Source organism: Sus scrofa, chromosome 1, assembly GCF_000003025.6.
Source record: "Sus scrofa isolate TJ Tabasco breed Duroc chromosome 1, Sscrofa11.1, whole genome shotgun sequence".
NCBI classification, from domain to species: Eukaryota; Metazoa; Chordata; class Mammalia; order Artiodactyla; family Suidae; genus Sus; species Sus scrofa.
The window spans coordinates 8,987,207-9,013,499 of record NC_010443.5 but is presented as its reverse complement, the minus strand read 5'-3'; the positions used below and the strand labels follow the sequence as shown (position 1 = coordinate 9,013,499).

Here is a 26,293-nt window from a genome sequence, read left to right as displayed (position 1 = left end):
ATTTTATTGGGGTATAGTTGATTTACATGTTGTATTAGCTTCAGGTTTACAGTAAAGTGAATCAATTATACATATATTTATTTTTTACCCCATAGGTTATTACAAAACATTTGGTAGACCTGCCTATGCTGTACAGTAGGTCCTTATTAGTTATTATTTTATGTATAGTAATGTATATATGTTAATCCCATTCTCCCAATTTATTCCTTCCCTCCACAGTTTCCCCTTCGGTAACCATAAGTTTGATTTCAAAATCTGAGTTTGTTTCTATTTTATAAATAGGTCCTTTTGTATCTCTTTAATGAGACTCCACATATAAGTGATATCACAGGATATTTGTCTTTCTCTGTCTGACTTACTTCATTTAATGTGATAATCTCTAGGTCCATCCATGTTGCTGCAAATGACATTATCTCATTCCTTTTTAGGACTGAGTAACATCCCATTGTGTATATGTACTGTGTCTTCTTTATCCATGGACATTAGCTTCCATGCCTTGGCTATTGTAAATAGAGCTGCAATGAACACTGGGGTGCATGTATCTTTTCAAAGTATGGTTTTCTCTGGATAGATGCCCAGGAGTGGGATTGCTGGATCAAATGGTAATTTAATTTTTTGTTTTCTAAGGAATCTCCATACTGTTTTCCACAGTGGTTGCACAAATTTACATCCCCACCAACAGTGTAAGAGGGGTGCCTTTTTTCTACACCCTTTCCAGCTTTTATTGTTTGTAGACTTTTTGACGACGGCCATTCTGGCTGGTGTAAGGTGGGACCTCATAGTGGTTTTGATTTGCATTTCTCTACTAAAGAGTGATGCTGAACAGCTTTTTGTGTGTTTTTTTGGCCATCTGTATGTCTTTGGAGAACTGTCTGTTTAGCTCTTCTGTCCATTTTTTGATGGGGTTGTTTTTTTGGTATTTACAGGAGTTCTTTATAAATTTTGGAGATTAATCCCTTGCCAGTTGCTTCATTTGCAAAGATTTTCTCCCATTCTGTGGGTTGTCTTTTCATTTTGTTTAGAGTTTCTTTTGCTATGCAGAAACTTTTAAGTTTAATTAAGTCCCATTTGTTTACTTTTGTTTTTATTGTCATTATTCTAGGAGGGGGATCTGAGAAGATGTTGCTGTCGTTTATGTCAGAGAGCGTTTGGCCTATGTTTTCCTGTAAGAGTTTTATAGTATCTGGTCTTATATTTAGGTTTTTAATCCATTTTGAGTTTATGTATGGTGTTAGGAAGTGTTCCAATTTCATTCTTTTACATGTAGCTGTCTAGTTTTCCCAGCACCACTTATTGAAGGGACTGTCTTTTCTCCATTGTGCGTGGGTTCAATTACTGGCTTTTTTGTTTGTTTGTTTTTAGGGCCACACCCGTGGCATATGGAAGGTCCCAGGCTAGGGGTCAAATTGGAGCTACACCTGCCAACCTATGCTACAGCCATAGCAATGCCAAATCCAAGACACGTCTGCCACTGACACCATAGCTCATGGCAACACTGGATCCTTAACCCACTGAGTGAGGCCCGGGATCAAACCCACAACCTCGTGGTTCCTAGTCGGATTCATTTCTGCTGCACCACAATGGGAACTCCTATTTCTGGGCTTTCTGTGCCATTCCACTGATCTATATTTCTGTCTTTGTGCCAGTTCCATACAGTTTTGATGATTGTTGCTTTGTAGTATAGTCTGAAGTCAGGGAGCCTGATTTCTCCAGCTCCATTTTTCTTTCTCAGAGTGGCTTTGGCTATGCTGGGTCTTTTGTGCTTCCAAAAAACTTTAAAATATTTTCTTCTAGTTCTGTGAAAATGCCCTTGGTAATTTGATAGGGATTGCATTGAATCTATAGATTGTTTCGGGTAGTATAGTCATTTTGATAATATTGATTCTTCCATTCCAAGAGCATGGTAGATCTTTCCATCTGTTTGTGTCATCTTTGATTTCGTTCATCTGCATCTTATAGTTTTCAGAGTACCGGTCTTTTGTCTCTTTAGGTAGATTTAGTCCTAAGTATTTTGTTTTGATACAGTGGTAAATGGGATTGTTTCCCTAATTTCTCTTTCTGATCTTTTGTTGTTAGTATATAGAAATGCAGTTGATTTCTGTGTATTAATTTTGTATCCTGCAACTTTGCCCAATGTGTTGATAGGTTCTAAGAGTTTCCTGGTAGTTTCTTTAGGATTTTTCTAGGTATAGTATCATGTCATCTGCAATCAGTGATAGTTTTACTTCTTCCTTTCCAATTTGGATCACTTTTATTTCTTTTTCTTCTCTGATTGCCATAGCTAGGACTTCTAAAACTAAGTTGAATAGCAGTGGCAAGAGCAAACATCTTTCTTGTTCCTGATCTCATCAGGAACTATTTCAGCTTTTCACCATTGAGAATGATGTTAGCTCTGGGTTTGTCATGTATGGCTTTTATTATGTTGAGGTAGTTTCCATCTATGCCCTCTTTCTGGAGGGTTTTTATCAGAAATGGGTGTTAGATTTGTCAAAAGCTTTTCCTGCATCTATTGAGAAGATCACATGATTTTTATTCTTCAGCTGGTTAATATGGTGTATCGCACTGATTGATTTGTGGATACTGAAGAATCCTTGCTTCCCTGGTTTAAATCTGACTTGATCATGGTGTACAATGCTTTTAATGTATTGTTGGATTCGGTTTGCTAGTATTTTGTTGAGGATTTCGGCATCTGTGTTCATCAGTGATACTGACCTGTGATTTTCTCTTTTTGTGGTATATTGTCTGGTTTGGCTTTCAGGATGATGGTGGCCTCATAGAATGAGTTTGGGAGTGTTCCTTCCTCTGCAATTTTTTTGATTAGTTTCAGAAGGATAGGTATTAGCCCTTCTCTAAATATTTGCTAGAATTCACCTGTGAAACCATCTGGTCATGGACTTCTGTTTTGTTGGAAGTTTTTAAATCACAGTTTCAATTTCAATAGTTGTGATTGGTCCATTCATCTTTTCTATTTTGTCTGGGTTTAGAATTGGAAGATTGTACTTTTCTAAGAATTTGTCTGTTTCTTCTAGGTTGTCCATTTTTCGGCATATAGTTGCACGTAGTAGTCTTTTAATGATCCTTCATATTTCTGTGATGTCTGTTGTAACTTCTTTTTCATTTCTAATTTTATTGATTTGAGTCCTCTCTATTTTTTTCTTGGTAAGTCTGGCTAAGGGTTTATCAATTTTGTTGACCTTTTCAAAGAACCAGCTTTTAGTTTCATTGATGTTTTCTATGGTTTTCTTCATTTCTATTTTATTTATTTCTGCTCTGATCTTTATGATTTCTTCTACTAACTTTAGATCTTGTCTGTTTTTCTCTCTCTAGTTGCTTCAGATATAAAGTTAGGTTGTTTGAGCTTTTTCTTGTTTCCTGAAATAGGCTTGTATTGCTATAAATTTCCCTCTTAGAACTGCTTTTGCTCCATTCCATAGGTTTTGGATTGTTGTGTCTTTGTTGTTGTTTACTTCTAGGTATTTTTTAATTTCCTCTTTGATTTCCTCAGGGATCCATTGGTTGTTTAGTAGCATGTTGTTTAGTCTCCACGTGTTTGTGTTTTTTTGCAGTTTTTTTCTTGTTTTATTTCCAGTCGTATGGTGTTGTGATTGGAAAAGTTGCTTGATGTGATTTGAATTTTCTTAAATTTACAGAGGCTTGATGTGTGGCCCAAATGTGATATGTCCTAGAGAATGTTCTGTGTGCACTTGAGAAGAATGTGTATTCTGCTGCTTCTGGATGGAGTGTTTTATACATACCTGTTAAGTCCATCAGCCTAATGTGTCATTTAGGGCCTGTGTTTCCTTATTGATTTTCTGTCTGGATTTTCTGTAAGTGGGGTATTATTGTGTTATTGTCAATTTCTCCTTTTAAGGTTGTGTTGGGTTGCATATATGATATTGTTCACATATTTTGTTAAATCTTCTTGAATTGATCCTTTGATCATTATGTGATGTCCTTCTTTGTCTCTTATAATATTCTTTATTTTTAAGATCTATTTTGTCTTATCTGAGTATTGCTAATCCAGCTTTCTTTTGATTCCCATTCGCATGGAATATTTTCTTCCATCCTCTCACTTTCAATTTGTATGTGTCCCTAGAAGTGAAATGGGTCTCTTGAAGACAGCATCTATATGGGTCTTGCTTTTGTATCCATTCAGCCAGTCTATGTCTTTTGGTTGGGGCATTTAGTCCATTTACATTTAAGGTAATTATTGATATGTATGTTCAGCAGGTTAAAGATCCAGCATTGTCACTGCTGTGGCACTGGTTCAGTCCTTGCCCCTGAAACTTCCACATACTGTGGGTATGGATGAAAAAAAAAAAAAGGAAGATAATTTTCATCTGTGTCTCTATTCTTTAATGTGGTTTCTGCTTTATTCTGTAATTGCCCTGATTGGTTTTCCAGTTTGTTTCCATATTTCTCCCTTATTCCCTGTTCATAATTCCTTGCTGTTGTTTTTCGGGATAGGTTTCCTTTTACAGTTGAGCCTTCAGCCACCAGTATATACTTATTGTATGTTCTTTTTTATGTTGTTAAGTATCAAGTCAGTTCTTTTCATCTCACCTGTGTGTAATAAACTTCCTCCAGACCCGTTTGCCCAGACGAGTGGAGGGTGAACTCGCCCGAGACCCTCCCCCACCCTTCCGGAGACCGCTTCCTGTGCATCTACGCTTGACGTTACTGCTCGTCCCCTCTTCCTTTATCAGAGGGCAGGAGTGGGCACAGCACAGCTGGGGAAAGCCTTATTCAGGCTTTGTTAGAAGACCCGGCATTATAAATTGACTATAATAAAAAAAACTTTTTAGGTAACTAAAAGACACAACAACAAAAAAAATGCAAACTATTGCATTTGGAGTGGATAAGAAGTGAGGTCCTGCTGTATAGTACAGGGAACTATATTCAATCACTTGTGATGGAACATGATGGAAGATAACATGAGAAAAAGAATGTGTATAAAACTGGGCACTTTGCTGTACAGCAGAAATTGAACATTGTAAAACAACTATAATAAAAAATTTTTAGGAGTTCCGTCATGGTGCAGCGGAAATGAATCCGACTGGGAACCCTGAGGTTGTGGGTTCAATCCCTGGCCTCGCTCATTGGGTTAAGGATCCGGCGTCACCATGAGCTGTGGTGTAGGTTGCAGATGTGGCTTGGATCCCACGTTGCTGTGGCTCTGGTGTAGGCTGGCGGCTACAGCTCGATTTGATCCCTAGCCTGGGAACCTCCATATGCCATGGGAGCAGCAAGAAATGGCAAAAAAATAAATAAAAATTTAAAAAAAAACCTTTTTTTCTACAAAATATAGAATATCACAATTCTCAAGATTGTATTAATCTTGTATTAATTTTCTTTCCTAAGATCACTTATTTTTCCTAGTCACTATTTTTCAGACTTAACAAGAGATTTTAGTCCTTTTTTTTTTAGTTGCTGCTGAATTATTTTTTCTAGCTTTCCTCTTTTTTTTTTCTTCTCTTGTCAGGTATTGAGGGAAAGAAATTCTTTTTATTTTTTGCTTTTTTAGGGGGGCGCGGGGGCACACCCACAGCACATGAAGGTTCCCAGGCTAGGGCTCAAATCAGAGCTACAGCGCCAGCCTACAGCCGCAGCAACGCAGGATCTGGGATGCATCTGGGACCCACACCACAGCTCACAGCAATGCCAGATCCCACATCCACTAAGCGAGGCCAGGGATCAAACCCACAACCTCGTGGATACTAGTCGGGTTTGCTTCCTCTGCACCACAGTGGGAACTCCAAGGGAAAGGAATTCTAAGATCAGCTTGGAAGTCCTAGACTACCCCACTACTATGAATTTTGTCAGTTTTTAATGTTAATATTTGAAACATTCTATGGAAATGTTACAGTGAACATGTATAGATTTTAAAGTAAAATTTGGATTTAACTTTCACTATTTTGAGACTTTGGACCAGATCAGTTTTATGATTTTTTTTTAAATGCATAGTTTTCCTATCTTTAAAGTATGGTTAATAAAACTACCTTGTATTCTTTTTTTTGTTTGTTTGTTTGTTTGTCTTTTTGTCTTTTCAGGGCCACACCTGAGGCATATGGAGGTTCCCAGGCTAGGGGTTGAATCGGAGCTATAGCTACTGGTCTACACCAGAGCCACAGCAACTCGGGATCCAAGCCACATCTGCAACCTACACCACAGCTCACGGCAATGCCGGATCCTTAACCCAATGAGCGAGGCCAGGGATCGAACCCACGTCCTCATGGATGTTAGTTGGGTTCGTTAATGACTGAGCCATGACGGGAACTCCAAAGTGGGTCAGTTTTTTATCCCATGATCCTATGGCTGAGTGGGAGCTGTGGCTTCCTGCTGTTGACCAGCAGCGTCGTAAGAGAGTGCATTTGGCATATCGCTAGCCCAGGAAAAGATCCAATTTCAAAATGTGAAATGTGGTTTGTACTGAGTGCATATCACTTTTGCCCCGTCTTAAAATTGAAAAATCCTAAGTCAAACCATTAGAAGTCAGGGACCATCTTATTTGCTTTTACTAGTGACATTTATGCCTTAATAGGTTTTCCCGTTACTAAATAGCATCCTTTCATTTCAGCTCAGAGAAGTCCCTTTTAATGTTCCTTCTAAGTCTAGCCTAGTAGTGATGAACTCCTTTAGCTCTTACCTGGAAACAGCTTTGCCAGGGATTCTTGTTTGGCAATTTTTTGCTCTCAGCACTTGGAATATACAGCACCACTCCCTCCTGGTCTGCAAAGTTTCTGTGAAAAATCTGGTAGTTTTATGGGGTTCCCTTGAATGTCTTCAGTTGTTTTTCTCTTGCTACTTCCAAGATTCTCTCCTTGTCTCTCTCTTTTGACAGTTTAATTGTAATGGGTCTCAGCGCAGGACTCATCTTTTTTGGAACATTCTGGGATTCCTGGTTTGGGAAGATTTTAGCGCTGACTTCTTGGAATAAGTTTTCTACCCCCTTTGCTCTCTCTCTTCCTTCTGGGACCTCTTAATGCACATATTGGTCTGCTTGATGGTGTCCAGAGGTCCCCTATGCCATCTTCACTCTTTTTCACTCTTTGTGTTCCTCTGATAGGATGATTCCATTGTCACTCAACCCCTGTCGCATTTTTTTCAGGTCAGTGTTCTTCAGCTCTGTGATTTTTTTTTTTAAATAATGATTTTATTTTTTCCATTATAGCTGGTTTACAGTGTTTGGTTCCTTTTCTACCGTACAGCAAGGTGACCCAGTGACACATACATGTACACACTCCTTTTTCTCACATTATCATGCTCCATCATGAGTGACTAGATAGAGTTCCCAGTGCCATGCAGCAGGATCTCATTGAGCTCTGTGCTTTATGATCAATACTTTCTTGTATTTCTGTATCTTTGTTAAAATTCCCTCTTTGTTCCTGCATTATTCTCCTGGCCATGGTGAGCCTCTTTATGACCATTATTTGGACTTAGCACTTATCTTTATTTCATGAAGGCCTGTTTTTGTAGTTTCATCTTATTCTTTTATTTGGAACATATTCCTCTGCTTCTTCACGTTTCCTTGACTGTCTGTGTTGGCTTCTGTGCATTAGCGAAGATAGCCACCTCTCCCAGCCTCGCCAAAGTTGTCTCATGTAGGAGATGAATCTAGTATTCAGCCCGTTGAGCTCTTGGGTGTCTTTCAAACTGTCACCGTCTGAGCTGTCTTCTTTGTTCTTCGTGCCTCCTCGTGGTTTCTGCGCAGACCTGTCAGTGTTCCAAAGGGGACATTCTCCGTCAGCACCTTGATGCAGGCCGATTGGAAACTGGACCGAAAGGCAGCAGCTTTTAAACTACATAACCAGACTTCTTCCAAGGAAAGACTGGAAGGTGGGTGTTTCTTCTGCTCCCTCTGTGCTGGACAATATGGGGAGGAACTTTGTTTGCTACAGTTGTGTGGGATCCACAAATACAAGCCTGCTGGCCCTCAGAGCCAGGTAAGCAAGAGGTGCTCTTCCTGGGCAGCAGCCACAAAAGCCAACAGAGAGATGGGTCCACGCTCCTTCCAGGGAGACACCAGCACCCAGAGGGAGAGCACAGAGACAGGACCCACCAGCCTCGCTGATCTCTAGGAAGATCACAGTCATCTGCCAGATACGTGCTACACTAGAAGCCTGACCCTCAGGCTGCAGCTTTTAAGATAAGCATTCCTGGAGTTCCTGTTGTGGCTCAGTGGCTAATGAATCTGACTAGGAACCATGAGGTTGCAGGTTTCATCCCTGGCCTCGCTCACTGGGTTAAGGATCTGGCGTTGCTGTGAGCTGTGGTGTATGTTGCAGATGCAGCTTGAATCCCGCATTGCTGTGGCCCTGGTGCAGGCTGGCTCCAATTAGACCCGTGTGCTGTGGGTGCAGCCTGGAAAAGACAAAAAAGACAACAACAATAATAATAAGCATTCGTGCTGTGGCATAACAGGATTGGCAGTGTCTTGAGTGCTGGGATGCAGGTTTGATCACCGGCCCAGCGCAGTGGATTAAGGATCCAGCATTGCTGCAGCTGTAGTATAGGGTTGCAACTGCAGCTTGGGTCTGATCACTGGCCCAGGAACTCCATATGCCATGAGGTGGCCAAAAAAAAAAAAAAAAAAAAAACCCAGGAGATGGGCATTTCTGTCTGCTGCCTTCGTGCTGAGCCCTGGGGCAGAGGCGGGGTTGGTGGGTGGGTAGCCACTGTGAGGCCTTGCAAGCCCGTTAAGAACGTTTCCTTCTTTGTGATAGTTTTGTGTGTCCTGCATCCTGAGGGGGCCAGCCCTGCTGGCTTTCAAAGCTGGGTGTTTTGGGGGTCCAGCCTTCAGGTAGAAGACTTAAAAGTTGGGGCACTGGCTATTGGGCCCAAACTTTTCACTCCTCAGACAGAAGCTGGGAGTCGTGTGTGCCCTTCAGATTGCATCTCACAGTGCCAGGGGTGGGGTTTATGCTGTCTCAGCCTTTCCTGCCTACTTCAATGTGGGCATTTTCTCGTTTACCCAGTATATAGAAGTTCAGCTAGTTTCTAAATTTCTCTCAGAGGGAGTTGTTCCGTGTGCAGCTACAGATCCAGTGTCTGTGGAGCAGGTGAGTTCAGGAGCCTCCTTTGTCACCATCTTGGTCAAGAACCAAAAATGTCCTAATCTTGGTGTTCCCGTCATGGCTCAGTGGTAATCCATGAGGACTCGGATTTGATCCTTGGCCTCGCTCAGTGGGTTAAGGATCCGGCGTTGCCATGAGCTGTGGTATAGGTCGCAGACGCGGCTTGGATCTGGTGTGGCTGTGGCGTAGGCCGGCAGCTGCAGCTCTGATTCAGCCCATGGCCTGGCAACTTCCATATGCCTTGGGTACATCCCTAAAAAGCAAAAAAAAAAAAAAAAAAATTTAATCTAGTAATTCCAGATGTCAAGGTATTCTGAAATCTGAATATTACATTCATTTCTAGGCACTCTAATAAAAGTCCTAGGAATCAGTGTATATCCAGCTTTCATTATAAATTAGCTTTAGCAATTCTGAGGTAACGTTTGGATCAAATTAAAAATCAAAGGTCTAGTAAGCTTAATGCTTCTACACTTGGGAACCAGGTATTGAACTCCCGTGACAATGTCTCTCAACTCCAAGGCCAAAGCTGAAAGCACATGAAGAACTGGAATTTTTACAAGAATGACGTCTAAATTTGGAAATTACCTGGATATCGAACTTTTTTTTTTTTTTTTTTTTTGCTTTTTAGGGCCACACCTGTAGCGTATGGCGAGTCCTAGACGGGGCTCAAATCGGAGCTGCAGCTGCCAGCCACAGCCACAGCCATGTCAGGTTAGAGCCACATCTGCGACCTACACCACAGCTCACGGCAACGCCAGATCCCTAACCTGAGTAAGGCCAGGGATCGACCCTGGGTTCTCTTGAATACTAGTTGGGTTTGTTACCCCTGAGCCAGAACAGGCACTTGTGAGTTTTTTAATTAAGCAATCTGTAATGTTACTTTTTAGAAAGTAAACTTCTAATAGATTTTAAGTGATTAGCTTTTGGGAGTGTTCAACATCTACCATAAGGGCACGGATCAGTTATACTAAATGCTTTAAAATGCATCTATTTAACATGTTTAAAATTTTTTAATGGACATAATTTTTATGCCAAATGTCAATGAAAACCAAAATATACATTAACCTATTCAATATTCAGGTTGAAAATTCAGGAGGTATGCCTAAAACTCGAATTTTAGGAATTAGAAATAATTCAAGGGGCATTGTGAATTATGAACCAAGTTCAAAAGCACTATCCCCATCTCTGTACTACTGTGCTTTCTCAATAGGAAATCAACGCGGGCGCCCACCACCAGGGGCGCTACTGCCGAGCAACAGCTTCATCCTCTGCCACTCTGGCTACTGGTATAACCTTGGGCGAATGGTTGAGATTGTGTCAAGAAAGGTATTGTGATCTTCTGTTTATAGTGGGACTCCTTCTGTGGGGACATTTAATTTAAACGCTGGAGAAAAGGGGGACTCGGTTCCCTTGATTTTTAGGGTTGACAACATAATCAGAAAAAACGTGAAAGGGTTATAAAGAAAGATAAGCTCACTTTGCATCTGAATTTTATTTACAGCTTGCTTTCAGCAGTCTGCTCTGTAGCATCTGTATTCTGTTTAGTTCCTTCTTAGATATATCATTTAAAGCGATTTTTCACAAGAGGGAAAAGGTAATATGAAGTGTCATGTGAAAATTTTTTCCAGAAAGGATATTTAAACAAGGCTGATTGAACCAGGAGAACCATTTTATTGATGGTCTAAGTTTAAAATTATTTCAAAGATGTATGTTTTGTATGTTGTGTTCTTAAAGAGTGTTTCAGGTAATGATTATAACATTATGGACTTAAATCTCACAAACCAAAGTGACTGTGTTTATCATATCCATTTCATAAACAGAAGAAACAAACAAAGATGTTAATTTTAAGTGACTTGCCTGAAAAACTACAGTGCTTCAGAGGTACACTGGATCCCTCCCCCAGATCTTATTTTTAAAGCACAGCTATAATGACTATACTGAGATTTTAAGGAGTGGGATTTCATTCCATTTGTCTAAGTTAATGAACAGATGTTCTAGCCACGGTTTATCTGCCATGGTTCTTGGGAAAAAAAAAATGAACCAAACATATCTAACCCCTCTCCGCATGGCACCTTCCTTAGCTAGAGTTTATTGTTGTCAGCGAACCATCACCCTCTTTACCTACATAATAAAACAAATAGTTAAGTCACTGTCAGGCTGTTGCATAATTCAATAAGGAGATGCAGCTAGGGTTCACTGATGACCCCACTTACCCTTCAGATGCCGTACTCCAGGTCCACCATTTTCAAAATGGTAAGCATAAGCTTAACATGACCCAGCGATTCCACTCCTACTATATCCAAGAGAATGGAAAACAGGTCCACACAAAAACCTGTACATGAATGTTCATAGCAGCATTATTCATAGCCCCCAAAGGGAAAAGAACCTAAATGGCCCCCAAAGGGAAAGAACCTAAATGGCCACCAACTGACGGATGGATGCACAAACGTGGTACATCCATACATGGGTTTGGCCATAAGAAAGAACAACGTACTACATGTACACACGCTACATGACGGATAAACCTTGGAAACATGCTAATAAGCCAGACATAGAAGGCCACATATTATAAAACTCCATTTATATGAAATGTCCATAATAGGCAAATCCATAGAGTCAGAGGATTAGTGTTCACCAGGAGCTCAGGGGTAAAGAGAGGAAGGGTGATTGCATTTTGGAAGATGACAAAATATTCTGAAACTAGTGGTGATGGTTGCACAATTGTTAAAACACTAAAAATGAATGAACTTTACATTTAAAAGGGTGAGTTTTATGGTATGTGAATTATATCTCAACAGTGCTCTCATTTAAAAAGTCATCAATATGATTTCCAATTTCTCACATGCTGAGATCAATTTACCAATACCACTTCCAAATGGCAAGAAAGGTATAATTTATTTAGCTAAAAAGAATTGGAGTATCTTTTTTTTTTTTTTTTTTCTTTCTTTTTAGGGCCATACCTATGGCATAGAGAAATTCCCTGGCTAGAGGTGGAATCAGAGCTACAGCTGCTGGCCTACACCACAGCCACAGCAACACGGGATCCCAGTCACACCTGCAACTTGTGTTGCAGCTGCAGCAATGCTGGATCCTTAATCCACTGAGTGAAGCCACAGATCAAAGCAGCATCCTCATGGATACTAGCCGGGTTCTTAACCCACTGAGCCACAACAGGAACTCCAGAATTTGAGAATCTTGATAGTAAGGATGGCTTGAAATAGTTTTATTTCACACTCTTGATCAGTAATGGACTTATTCCTATTTTGGAAAAATTAAAAGTATAGTTAGCCACAGTCTGGAAAGAAGTATTATAAGGACAGAACTTTTTTTTTTTTTTTTTTTTTTTTTTTTTTTTAGGGCCACTCCTGTGGCATATGGAGAGTCCCAGATTCCCAGGCTAGGGGTCCAATTGGAGCTATGGCCACTGGCCTACGCCACAGCAACACCAGATTTGAGCCGCCTCTGGGACCTACACCACAGCTCACAGCAATGCTGGAGCCTTAACCCACTAAGCAAGGCCAGGGATCAAACCCGAAAGTTCATGGCTCCTAGTCAGATTCATTTCCACTGTGTCACAATGGGAACTCCAGGGCTAGAACTTTTTTAACACAAGAAATATTTGTTCTCGGCAATATGAAAATAAATACTTATAAGGAACTGACCCCTGGATGATAAGAGGTCTAACAAAGCTATCATATAAGACGAAGGTTTATACTGACAAGTTTTTTAAAATTTATAGCACATGGAAACCCAGACCCAAAACAGAGTCTTTTATGTTCTGGTTCATTCTCTCTCCAGTTTAGGTACTCTCCAAAGGCATTTTTACGGTAAGCCGGCGAGGGTGCTCCCCTCGGAGGCCATCGTGCTCCTCCCAGCACGAGCCGAGGGCAGTCACGGGAGGCCAGTCACAGATCACATTCTCTGTCCATAGCAGCTGGCTCCCTGTCACCAGGGACAACACTGCAAAACACGAACTGGCCCGCATACAAGTTTTCTTAAATCAGAGAACCCAGGCTGGCCCTTCATTCTCTGATTGCCACTTCGGTGTTTATGTCTTACAGAACAATTTTCTGTTGCCTGCAACACACTCCAGGCCTTGCTGATGCCACAGTGACTACGTCTGCATGACTGCTTAGAGCCTAAAAAGAGAGAACACCACGTTTCTTGTTCATGTATGAAAACGGAAGACGACAACTGTCAGTTTTCCAGGTCTTCAGCTAAAGCGTCGCGGATGAATTGTAAGGTACGTTGGTACAAAAAAGCATCCTTTGTCTTGGGCTTACAAATGTTCAAGTGGTTAACATCCACAGGAATTAGATCTCCAATGCCTAAATCTGAAAAAAAAAAACAAAACAAAAATGTCAATAAAATCTAAGTAAAAACATAAGCTGCCCCCATTAATACTGAAAGAGGCCAAATGGGTAGTCAAGGTTGATTTGGTTGTGATAAAGGCCTCTTTGAAGAGATAAAAGAATTTAGAGTTTGACTGCAGCTAAACTATATTTGACTAATCATGGGAGAATGGCGTCTTGGTGGGTGTAGTTATGATTTTATGCTTTTCTCATAAATTCTGTGTGCGCATTGCCTGTGCCCAAGTTATCAGTGACCAGAGCCTGAGCATGGTCATCTTCAGAACTTACACACTGCGAGTTACTGCTAATGATTCCAGCCTTCTTTTAACCACTTCTTTTTCTGGAGTAAGACTAGAAACTTGATCATGGGCCTCCTCATCCTGATGAAAGGACCCTTTCTAGACCCACCTTCAGGATCATTCTCCCAGGGCAAGTGATGATGTGTGCTTGAGGCTTGGTTGAGTTTTTGAGGTTCCAGCCTAACGAAGTCTACCAGGGTGGGAGGGGTGGTGGAACCAGTGAGGCAGCTGGCTGAGGAAGTGCAGCCAGCCGGTGACACGGGAGGGGTGGACAGGACTATGACCGGCTATGTCACTAGCAGCAGCTGGTCCACCATATTAATTTTGCTTTAAGCTTCCAAAGTCATCTTTTTTAAACAAAAATCTGGTAGCTATTCTTTGAAATCTCTAAGTTGCCTTAGCAACGCCTCACCCTATGGCATATATACTTTGAGGTGAAGCCTCTCCAGATCCCACTAAAGGGTATCAAGTCCTTCTTGTTTTATTTAGACAATGTACAGTGAAGCGGGACAAAGCTTGTTATGCAGACGGAAGAGCCATATGGCAGACACCCGGATACACAGGACGCCTGGCTGCCAAGAGTGCTCAGTGTGGCTGTGTGCTACCACAACAGCTTCTGCCCCAGCCGCTGAGGTGACTTGAGAAGGGTCTGACAAGCAAGCCAAGGCAGCGCCAGGGCAGGGAAATGCACTGCAGGGAGGGGGGCGAGCAGGTTACCTACGAGGCAGAGTAACAGAGGAGGCTCTGAGGAGCCCTGAGGTCTGGGCCCCACCCTCCAAGAGCCTACAGGACGTGGCGGGGCGCTGTAGAGGCAGGCACCGGTCCCTCCCTCAGCCCCAGGGTTAGGATGAGACTGCATTTCGGCAGCAGCTTTTTTCCTTGAAACCGTAGTTACTGGAATATTCCCTGTGTATCTTCCATTCATTTCCTAAGCTTCCACACCTTAGTCGATTTCTTTAAGGCGCCTGCAGGCAGCTATCAATCTGTCAAATGAAATGCCCCTTTTAATCTAGCTGATGGGAAGCTCTGTATTCTTACCTCAATGCCACACACTGCACTGTGGAGGGCTAACTCAGGGTCAGCCCACGAACCTGTGCCATCGAGTCAGTTAAATAAAGGGAGGGAGTGCCAAGGTGAAGTGTTTGCAGAGAAGTCTTAACCTACTGCTGAAAAGAATAACAGAATCTCAATCTTCACAGAACTGCCTCCTCCTACTGAGAAACCGAGCCTAAAAGTGGACATTTATGAGGCCCACCAGCCAGGTATCTAAGAGCCAACAAGTTACAGAAGAGTGACTACCTGCTGATTCCAGAGGCACCACGTGGAGCTTAATCATGCTGCCGATGTAGGTTGGTAGTGTCTCTACGAAACTCAGCACCTGGAAGTGTTTGTCTTTTGCAAACTCCAGAAAGTCATCCTGTAGTGTTTTAAGTGCAGGACAATCTGTAAAATTATAGAGAACAAGATTGCGACAAGTTCTGTTTATCCTGTTCATAATAAAATGCATCAACCTTCCAAATTTCGAGAGGAGCTTAGGGTTCTGATTCAAGATGGTAGTTTATTTTCTCTTCTTCCAAAGAAGCCATTCAATGAGAGTAAAGGGCTAAAACCAACCCAGAACTGAGATGCTGGTGTCGGAGGGAGAGGTCTCTCACATTTCTGGTGTGTGGAATGGTGAGCAGGCTGGCACTCCCACACCCACCCTACAGCACAGCCTCTCATCAACGAGGCCTGTCCCTCATCCTCCTGTATGAAAGGGCAATCAGGAAGCACCAGATCTTAGAGGAAAGCCTACTACCTAAGACAGAGAGACTCGTGAGCAAACAGAAAACCTGAGCACAGAAGAAAACTTAAAAAACCCCAACTCTCTAGTTAGAATCTTTAGAATGATTTCAAAAGAAAATGGATCACAAAACAAGAAAGAGCTTGTGGAAAATCAAACTTGACTGCAAAAAATGAAGTTCAACAGAAAAGTTTAGAAGTAAAGTCAAATAACATTTCATAAAGCAGAATGAAGAAAATATGAGCCCAAACAAACAAAAACAAAAAGACAATGGCATATTAAGGCTCAAGCCAGGGGACCCAAAATTCTGATTAAAAGGCATTTCAGAGGAAGAAAAGATGCTTACTAGCCCAAAATAAATGTAGTGCTTTACAATTAATATGATGAATATCTTTAAAGCACATGTATTTCCAAACTCATGGAAAAAGCAGTTCACTGGCCATTTGGAATAATACTTAAAGGAAAATATTATGTAACTTTAAAATTTTCAGTATTTAAGATAGTATTAAAATTATTGTTATATTTGAACAAACAGTGGCTTAAGAACAAAAAGCATTAAGTATCTAAGAAAAACATCAACCCTAAAAAGTTTCTGTTTTAGTCTAAACACAACTGGTACACAAATAGTAAAATAAGGTAACACAACCAAGTTAGAAACTGTTTTTCCTCCTCCTCCTGTGTATCTGGTGTCACTACAGTGGCCATTCCTTTGACAGAAAGCATTACCCTTGCTGAGCTCTTTGACTTCCAAGGAGGGAAAGAGAAGATAGCGAATGTTAACAGAGTATTCGGCCAGATGGGATCCATGGTGCGGGACGCTGTAAAAAATTACTCCTCTGGTGTTGTTTATCACAGTCTTCATTTCTGGCTTCTTAGAGGCTTCCAACAGCATCTTTTTGACAAGAAGACCTAGCCATAGAGAAGAGAGAAAAACAACGCATAAGCCATTTTCCTTCCCTGTTATTTTTTTCTAAAAAAAGGCAACCAGAAATACAGAAAATGAGATCCTTTCTTTCTTTTTTTTTTTTTCTTAATGGTTAAACAATTCTCTCTAGTCCAATGAACAGGGCCTTACACTATTAACACTTGGTAATGCTTGTCATCCTCTAAAATACATGGTGCAAGCCTACAAACAGGTAAGATACTCGAAACCCATTTGTAAGGCACAGGATGACTCCCATAGGAGAAAGCTTAGGCATTGCTGTGCAGGTGTCCATCAGAGAAGGGGACACGCAGCAGCCAGCCCCACCATTCTGCCCACTGCAGTCCACCCACGACCACACTATTAGGACAGGACTAAGATGAAAAAAAACCACACAGCCTCACACGCCCACCACGGAGCAGACAAAGCTGCTGTGGGAAAATGCATGCAGGAAGACACCTTCTCCTCTGTCCCCCAACCCAGGCTTGGAGCTGACAGTGAAACACAAAGGTAACTTGGATGGTGCCAGTGGGTCTCTGAGGACGCAAAGGGCTACACCCACCTTTCTCTTAGCACAAAGCCCAGACTCGGGGACAGTAAACCTGAGCATTTCACCAGATAAAACTGTGCCAGGGGCTGCAGGAAGGCCATCTGTGAGGCAGCTGGTGACAGTTTAGAACTGGACTGAGGGGTGGGAGGTGTGACAGTCAAGCACCAGGACCAGAGTGGACACCTGTGATCACACAGGCTCGCCTGAGGGCTAAGCAGGCACGGAGGGGCAGCAGCTGTGGGCACCAGAGCGATGACAGACTCTGCGATGGCTCGGGGAGCAAAGGGGGAGCCCTGAGACTGGCCAAGGACACTGAGGGCTTATGTAAGCCACGGACGGCTTCTGATATTTACTTGTTAGCATTAAGCTGTCAAACTCATTTTCTTTTTATATGGTTTGTTACTAGCTGTCCCCTTCTAGAAAAACAAATAGCACGGAAGGAAAGCAGTGACTTTAAACCTCCCAGCCGCAGCCAAAAACATGGATTAAGGTAGGGGGAAAAGGACTACTATTAAATAAAACAGAGAGCCTCAGCAACTTAGGTCAGCCCCATGGCTGACAACCTCTCGACGCTCACTTGGCCAAAATGAAGCCTACTTACCTCCCATGCTATGTGACACCCAGATCATCGGCCGGTCCCCAACACCAGCGGCTCTGAGCTTCCTAAGAAGTTCGTTGCTCCTGAATGCAATGGACTTTCTGCACAAAACGAAAACAGCAGGCATGACAGGAGGCTATCAATCCCCCATAAACTTTGTTATCCACCTTCTAAGGCAAGACCTTTTGTTTCCTGGACCAAGTCTACAAGCTACATTTTGGAGTCAAGAACACCGGTCCGTGCTTCCTGCTTGGTGTCTACAAACTGCTCACTTATTTCTAATAGGCACGCTGGCCTAGGGGGCAGCTTACAAAACAAGCACTGTTAAGGCATCTAAAACCTATCTGGCAATGTCCAGCGCTCAGGACCTGCGTCCCTTCTCACCACAGGGCCTGACAAACACGCATCCCGGGAGACCTTGCTGTCTCTCGTGAGTTCGCCTGTGGAGTGAGCTGTCATTGCTGTTTAGTTCTACTTGTGTATATGCTACAAACACTAACCTTTCATCATTTTGGTTATTTAAAAATAGCCGAAAGTATTAGAATCAGAGAATTCAAATAAGTAATTTTCAAACTAAGAGGGAATTTCAAAGTGATCTGGTCTGGTAGTTTCAAACAGTGTCTACAGAATCCCTTCTTTGAAATAAAGGTCTGTGAGGCTCCTCTGGGTGCGACGGGGAAGGCGCTCTGGGGTCCTGCACGCTGACCTTTAGCACCATTCGTCCCTCTGGCGCCTACGTGGGGGGCACTCAGTGCTAACGCTCCGTGTGCTAACACCGATTCAGACCAACTCCCTCAGCTTGTAGATCAAACTTCCCAGACCAGTTAAATGACCTCGGATGGCACAGTGAGTCAGAGGCAGACCTCGGATGGCACAGTGAGTCAGAGGCAGACTTGGTTCCCGTCCAGGTCCTGAAGCCCACGACGTCCAGCAGTCAGTCCCCATATAGACAGTTGGCACAGATGACGTGCAGATGACCTAAGGGCTCCTACATTTCTCAGTATCTTTCTTTGCTTTCTTTAGGTGGCGTGCTTGTGAACACAAAAGCCAAAAGCCCTGTGTTTACTCCCAGCAGTAAAAGAGACCTTGCTCGGAGTTCCCGTTGTGGCGCAGTGGTTAACAAACCCGACGAGGAACCATGAGGTTGTGGGTTCGACCCCTGGCCTCGCTCAGCAGCTTAGGGATCTGGCGTTGCCGTGAGCTGTGGTGTAGGTTGCAGTTACAGGTCGGATCCCTCGTTGCTGTGGCTCTGGCACAGGCCGGCAGCTACAGCTCTGATTAGACCCCTAGCCTGGGAACCTCCATATGCTTGGGAGCAGCCCAAGAAATGGCAAAAAGGCCAAAAAAAAAAAAAAAGAGAGAGACCTTGCTCTAGACTCCATCCTGATTGTGAGAATAGCTGTAAGTGAACCATGTTAGGAACCCAACACAGATATTATGTCTAAGCTTTATACAGTTTCACTGTTTATAGCTTATAGCTAACTCCTTCTAGAAGGAAGAGAAAAAAACGTTAGGTTAGTTTTCCATAAGAAAAGCCTGTCTGTGGCATCAAAAGATAAAACTCCTGTCTGTCGCAGAGGGCCCACTGGTGGCCTGCCTCCCCACCCCATTACCTTTCCATGGGGCACCGTGTTCTCCAGTCGCTAAGGCTGGTGTCATACTCCACAGATATAATCCGGAGAGCAGGGCAGTCTCTTGCTAACCATGACTACGTAAAGGAAAGGTACAAGAGAAAAAAATATTAATTTCCACCTTCCCACTTATTTCATAACAACTGAAATTGTAACTAAAAGACTCTTATGATATCAGCAATTGGTAAAAGATCACATTGGACTCAAGTGTAAAGGTGACTAGAAAAACAATCCCAGGAGTTCCCTCATGGTGCAGCAGAAACGAATCTGACTAGGAACCATGAGGTTTTGGGTTTGATCCCCGGCGTTGCTCAGTGGGTTAAGGATCGGGCATTGCAGTGAGCTGTGGTGTAGGTCGCATACGTGGCTTGGATCTGGCGTTGCTGTGGTTCTCGTGCAGGCTGGCAGCTGTAGCTTCGATTAGACCCCTAGCCTAGGAACCTCCATATGCTGGGGGTGTGGCCCTAAAAAGGACAAAAGACGAAAAAAAAAAGAAAGAAAGAATAATCCCAGCATGTTATCTTTTTATATTTCTGGTCACAAGGCAGTATCATAATTTATAGCATAAAGTCTATACAGGTTTCAAGAGAATAGTCTCAATTTTAACCTGCTATAGCCAAAAGCAGGGCCTGTTTTTTGGAGTCTAGATCAAATTGGCTTTTTGGAAGCATTTAATAGAAAGCTATGATCTCAGACAGACAGAAGAGTTAGAGATTTGCCCTGAGAACTCAGAATACTAATTATAGCACGGTTCTGTCCCAAGGTTCCATCCCCCGCCTGGTGCAGTGGGTTAAGGATCCCTCATTGCCGCATCTGTGGTATAGGTCACAGCTCTGGCTTGGATTCGACCCCTGGCCCAGGAACTCCACATGCTGTAGGACAGCGAAAAAATTAAAAAAAAAAAAAAAAATCCCAGTATAAAGAGAAAGATAAACATGTCACAACAAGGGCTCCAGTGGCCAGTGACATGGCAGTATGTCGGGATAAGGACAGCCGGCCAGAGGCAGCCACTTCCTTACCTTGGGCCAACATGTCGTATACTTGGTTTCATCCTCTGAAACCGGTTCAGTTAAATCCCGTTCACTGTCCTGCTGGCGCCATGTTTTGAATGCTGCTCCCATAAGGCCATGAATAAAAAGGACATCTGCTTTAATGGGCTGACTAATAGGGGAGAGAGTTTTAAAAAGAAGCAGAACAAATGTATTATTGCTTTGATAAGGATCTATATAGCACTATCTTTGGATGGGGCTTAGCAGGTTTATATGACATGAAATAAACATAATTAAGGCAAGCTGTATAATCTAGGTTTGCTGAAGAGCCCTACAGGGAGAACTGGCAAAGACACACACAGAGGGTGCTCCCTGCTCTCTCTATAAAGATGGAGACACAGCTAGCCAGGCAGACCAACCAAAATCAACTGTAATGTGCTTAGGGATCAATGAGGTGACAAGTGCCACAGATTACCCTCCAAAGAATTACATAAGGATTTACACAAATCAATAAAAGTATTTAAGAAGTTAATTAATACGCTTGTGTAACTTTAAACTCAGTATGCACGAAAGAGATTGTTTTTAATTTATCAAGGAAAATAAACAATGTTTATCAGAAATGATGCAAATGAGGTTTTAAAGTAATTGACATTTTTCCTTTGGATATGATAGTTTTTAAAATTGCAGCAATATATTTGCAGTCTATTTATAATACACACAATAATGCAACACATATAAATTACATTACCATGTTATTCTATTTACACATTAGAATTAACCAGGCAATCCATTTTTCAAATTTAAAGAAGTTCTTATTATTTTCTGAGGTATTATTTTAAAGTGCCTAACGAAAATCCAAGGAGTGCATAATTTTTTTATTACATCATTTCTATTGTCTTAGCAATGATAAAACTGTAAGTAGTGAGTCAAGTGTTACAACTCATTCCCGCCAGTTCAAGCTTTTATACGTGGCATAAACCTCCTCTAGTCCCTGAGTTCTAGGCCCAGGCCATTCTGGTTGCCTGCCAATCTCCCTTCCATCCAGACGGACCTCTACAGCCCTCCTGTTTTTACTCAGATTAACATGAAAAAGGTAGTGAAACAAAGAAACAGGTCTTACAGAGTTTCAAAGGGACTCATTATAAAAGGTGAATGCTGCCTTGCTGAAGGTAGGCCCTTGGTGTAAAATAACCCTGATGACTCAGCCAGGTCCATGCTTTCACAATAGCCTGCAATTCTCCTGAAGTTACCATGGACAAACTCTTTCAGTGAATAAGGCATCTGGCTTATTTGTAAAGTATTTAACTGATTACAGCTAAATCGGAGCATTAAGCTTGTTGCCCACAGGAACAAAACGGCTCCGCTGGGCCTTCTCACCTCGAGCGGTACTGGGGGTGCAGCACGTACACGCCGTCCTGGTACTTCTCCTGCACAGTCTCTCGGTCCAGATTCGCCAGGGTTCTGGCGGCATGGGAGGCCTCCATAATGTGTTCAGACTTTATTGCTTCTGCCAGTATGGAAACCCAGCCTGGTGAAAAGAACACATTCCCTAAATGCCACACGAATCTGTCTCACGTCACTGAGAGGCTTCAGGGAGGAAGTGATGAGAGGGAGGCAGACCTTAGCATCTGTCTACATGGAAAAGTCTGACCACCCCAATTCCACTCTTCCCGAGGGCGCACTGGGTCCCCAAACACAATACCATTGTCCCCAGGCAGGTACTCCTTAGGGGAATCCAAGAAGGTAAGAACCATTTTCCTTATTTAGAAAAATCTAACAAAAATGTAATTACTAGAGATGAAGTCTTAAGTGGTAAGAAAGTGTCATATTTTGCTTTAACAAGAATTATTAAACTCCGTGAATTAATACAAGTTATTTCATTCTGACTGGCAGCAAGATTAGCAGCCCTTAATACACATGAGGAAGTTGTTTCTTAATAATCAACTTGCTTGAAAGACAAAAATCTTGTAAAACCTGAGGTTCAGGAAGGGAAAACTATTTCTTAAGGGGAGAAAAGCAATACTTTGCACTGTACAGTTTCATTTCTTTTTTTCATGTTTTTGTTATTCAAAACAATGTATTACTTTATGCACCTTAATATGCATGAAAGTGCATGCATGTGCAGGCACACACACACACACACACACACACAGATGGAGGAAGAGGCAGCACACAAGCAGTCACTACCTCTTGGGAGGGAGTTGGGTGGGGGAAGCTCTGTATAAAGGTGGGTTGAATTTCTACTGTATTGATGTTCTCCAAAGTATTTACAATGAGTCTATTCATGTATTATTTAAATTAAAATAAAACATGGGCCTTGAGGTCAGAGAGACTTGGGCTCAAATTTCTATCCTCTGCTTACTTGCTGTGGAACCTCAATCAAGTCCTTTAAGCTGGAGGAAGGTTCTAATACAATAATCTACATAAAAATTGCCATCACCAAGCCCAACAGCTTGTCCTCATGCCCTCCTCCCACTCTGGTGCAAAAGTGAGGAGAATCATCACGGTGACAGGAAGCCGTTACTTAATGAATCCGAAAGAAATTTCAGACCCAATAATCTGTAATATCAGAAAATCCCTCTTCAAAACCTGTCAGAATACTTTATAATAAAGAATGTTTCAAAATTCTCCCAAGATATCCAAGTATGTTACTGGTATATACAAAAATACCTTATTTTTAATAGAGTCACAAGAAAGGCAGCACAAGGGAAAGCGTGGCATAAGCCATTTCTATAGCATTTTTTAGCTGACAAAGTATTTTTATAATGCCCAAGAGGCACATCTTATAAACCATCAAAGGCTCCTTGGAAAACTTGTGTCTTTTAAAAATATCTACTGTTTTTAAATTACATTACCTCTGAATACATTTTAGTTGTAAAAATAAACAAAAAAACCCCCAGCATTTAGGGAGTTACTGTTGTGGCTCAGCAGGTGAAGCACCCGACTAGTATCCATGAGGATGCAGATTTAATCCCTGGCCTCGCTCAGTGGGTAAAGGATCTGCAGTTGCCACAAGCTGTGGCATAGGTCACAGATGTGGCTCGGATCCTTGTTGCTGTGGCTATGGCTGTGGTGTAGGCCAGCAGCTGCAGCTCTGATTCAGTCACTAGCCTGGGAACTTCTATATGCTGCAGGTGCAACCCTATAAAAAAAAGGTGTTCCCATCATGGCTCAGCAGTTAATGAACCCAACTCGTATCCATGAGGAGGCAGGTTCGATCCCTGGCCTTGCTCAGTGGGTTAAGGATCTGGCATTGCTGTGAGCTGTGATGTAGGTTGCAGACACAGCTCGGATCCCATGTCACTGTGGTTGTGGTGTAGGCCGGCAGCTGTAGCTCTGGTTCGACTTCTAGCCTGGGAACCTCCACATGCTGCAGGTGCAGGTATGGCCTTAAAAACACAAAAAACAAAAAAGAAAAAGAAAAAAGAAAAAACAGTATTTAATCATGAACATCCCATCATTTCCCAATTCCCGTTTATATCCTCAGAAGTAACCAAAGTTAAAAGTTTGGTAGACACTCTTCCAAATCTTTTTAAAAATTCAGTTATATACCATAATTTATACAGACACACTGTAGCTCCACATGCATTCTTTTTGCCTAAATGGAATTATATTATTCTTGCTGTTCTGTGGCTTGATTTTATATTTCATCCATGTGCACAGACCAGTTACCAATAATGGAATAGAATCATTTAAAAACAAACAAACAAACAAACAAAAACAAACGTGACAAAGTCCAAGACTAGATGGCTTCCCAGGTGAGTTCTACCAAACATTTAGAGAAGAGTTAACACCTACCTTCAATCTCTTCCAAAACTGCAATAGAGAGAACACTTCTGAACTCATGCTATGAGGCCAGCATTACCCTGATACCAAAACCAAAGATAGCATAAAACATAAAATTACAGACCAATTATCACTGAAGAACAAAGAAGCAAAAATTCTCAACAAATATATTAGCAAGCTGAATCCCATGATACATTTCCAAAGGACCACAGCATGATCAAGTGGGGTTTATCTCAAGGATGCAAAGATGGTTCAGTATCTGCAAATCAATGTGAAACACCACAATAACAAATTGAAGAATAACAATCATATGACCATCTCAATAGATGCAGAGAAAGCTCTTGAAAAAACCCAAAATCCATTTATGAAAAATTTTCCAAAAAGTGGGTATAGAGGGGACATATCACAACGTGATAAAGGCCACATATGACAGGCCCACAGTTACCACTTCACATGCTCAACGATGAAAAGCTGAAAGGATTCCTCCAAGATGAGGCATAAGACAAGGATTCCCATTCTCTCTACTTTTATTCAACATAATATTGGAAGTTCTAGCCACAGAAATCAGATAAGAAAAATAAATAAAAGACTTCATATTGGAAAGGAAGAAGTAAAACCATCACTGTCTGCTGACGACACATACTTTATACAAAGAAAATCCTAAGGCGCCACAAAAAAACTGCTAGAGCTATCAATGAATTTGGTAAAACTGCAGTATACAAAATTAATATACAAAAATCTGTTGCATTCTACACTAACAATGAACTCTCAGAAAGCGAAATTAATGATTTGTCACTTACCACTTTCCATTTACCACTGTATCAAAAAGAATAAAACCTACCTAAGGAAGCAAAAGACCTGTACTTGAAAAACTATAACACATTGATGAAGGAAACTGAAGATGACACAAACAGATGGTAAGTATGCCGTGTTCATATACTAGAAGAATTAATACTGTTTAAATGACTGAACTACCCAAGGCAATCTACAGAGTAAATGAAATTCCTATCAAAATACCAATGGCATTTATCACAAAACTAGATCAAATAATTCTAAAATTTGTATAGAAACACAAAAGACTCCAAATAGCCAAAACAATCCTGAGAAAAAAAGAAAAGAGCTAGAGGAATCATACCCCCTGACTTCAGATTATACTACAAAGCTACAGTAATTTAAAAAGTATGGTACTGGCACAAAAACAAGACAGATCATTGGAACAGAACAGAGAGCCCAGAAATAAACCCACACGCTTATGGTCAATTAATCTACAACAAAGGAGACAAGAATATACAATGGAGAAAAGATGGTATCTTCAATAAGTGGTGCTGGAAAACTGGACAGCTACATGTAAAAGAATGAAATTACAGCATTTTCTAACATCATATGCAAAAATAAACTCAAAAATGGATTGAAGATGTAGACATAAAGCCTGAAACAAAACTCCTAGAAGAAAACATGGGCAGAACACTCTTTGACATAAAGTCATAGCAGTATTTTTTTTTCAATCTGTCTCCTAAAGCAGAGGAAACAAAAGCAAAAATAAAGTGGAACCTCATTAAACTTAAAAGCTTTTGTGCAGCAAAGGAACAAGCAACAAAATGAAGAGAAAACCTACTCAATGTTAGAAAATATTTGCAAATGATATAACTGATAAGAGGTTTGTATCCAAAATATATAAACAGTTCATACAACTCAACATCAAAAAAAAAATTTTTTTTTAATGAGCAGACAAAGTTCCCATTGTGGCTCAGTAGGTTAAGAACCCAACATAAGTTTCCATGAGAATGTGGCTTTGATCCCTGGCCTCATTCAGAGGGTTACGGATGTGGTGTTGCTGCAATGCTGTGGCTGTCACATAGGCTGACAGCTGCAGCTCTGATTCAACCCCTAGCCTGGGAGCTTCCACATGCTGCGGTGGGGCCATAAAAAGAAAAAAAAATGAGCAGACCACCAGAATAGACATTTTTCTAAAGAAGACATACAGGTGGCCAAAGGTACATGAAAATAATGCTCAATACTGCTAATCATCAGGGAAATGCAAATCAAAATCACAATGACCTATCACCTCACACCTGTCAGAATGATTATCAAAAAGAATACAAAAAAAAAAAAAAAGATTACAAATAACAAATGTTGGTGGCACAGCAGAAACTGACAGAACATTGTAAATCAGCTATAAGAGAAAAGACAAAAATCTTTTTAAAACAACAGGAGTTCCTGTCGTGGCTCAATGGTTAACAAATCCGACTACGAACCATGAGGTTGCAGGTTCAATCCCTGGCCTTGCTCAGTGGGCTGGGGATCTGGTG

General features: G+C 41.6%; 1 protein-coding gene and 2 long non-coding RNA genes across 8 annotated transcripts in view; 2 read left to right on the top strand and 1 right to left on the bottom strand.

Moving 5' to 3' along the window:
• LOC110259908 lies at positions 6,191-12,423 on the top strand. The gene is made up of 2 exons (XR_002342369.1): positions 6,191-7,836; positions 10,285-12,423. It is a non-coding gene; the product is annotated as an uncharacterized LOC110259908 (long non-coding RNA).
• The window catches only part of SERAC1 (serine active site containing 1), a 67,694-nt gene continuing 52,126 nt past the window's right edge, over positions 10,726-26,293 (bottom strand). For 5 of the 6 annotated variants that reach the window (XM_005654352.3, XM_021086400.1, XM_021086409.1 and 2 more), the window contains exons 11-17: positions 21,576-21,726; positions 20,229-20,370; positions 19,192-19,286; positions 17,582-17,679; positions 16,235-16,417; positions 15,025-15,168; positions 10,726-13,408 (exon numbers count right to left, since the gene is read on the bottom strand). In XM_005654352.3, coding sequence (XP_005654409.2) covers positions 13,272-13,408; positions 15,025-15,168; positions 16,235-16,417; positions 17,582-17,679; positions 19,192-19,286; positions 20,229-20,370; positions 21,576-21,726 — 950 coding nt within the window. In that variant the 3' untranslated portion in view covers positions 10,726-13,271. Of the gene's footprint in view, positions 13,409-15,024; positions 15,169-16,234; positions 16,418-17,581; positions 19,287-20,228; positions 20,371-21,575; positions 21,727-26,293 lie in introns of all 6 variants that reach the window. The other variant, XR_002342361.1, reaches the window with a different exon arrangement.
• LOC110259904 lies at positions 13,185-15,078 on the top strand. Its single transcript, XR_002342365.1, has 3 exons — positions 13,185-13,317; positions 14,215-14,358; positions 14,925-15,078. It is a non-coding gene; the product is annotated as an uncharacterized LOC110259904 (long non-coding RNA).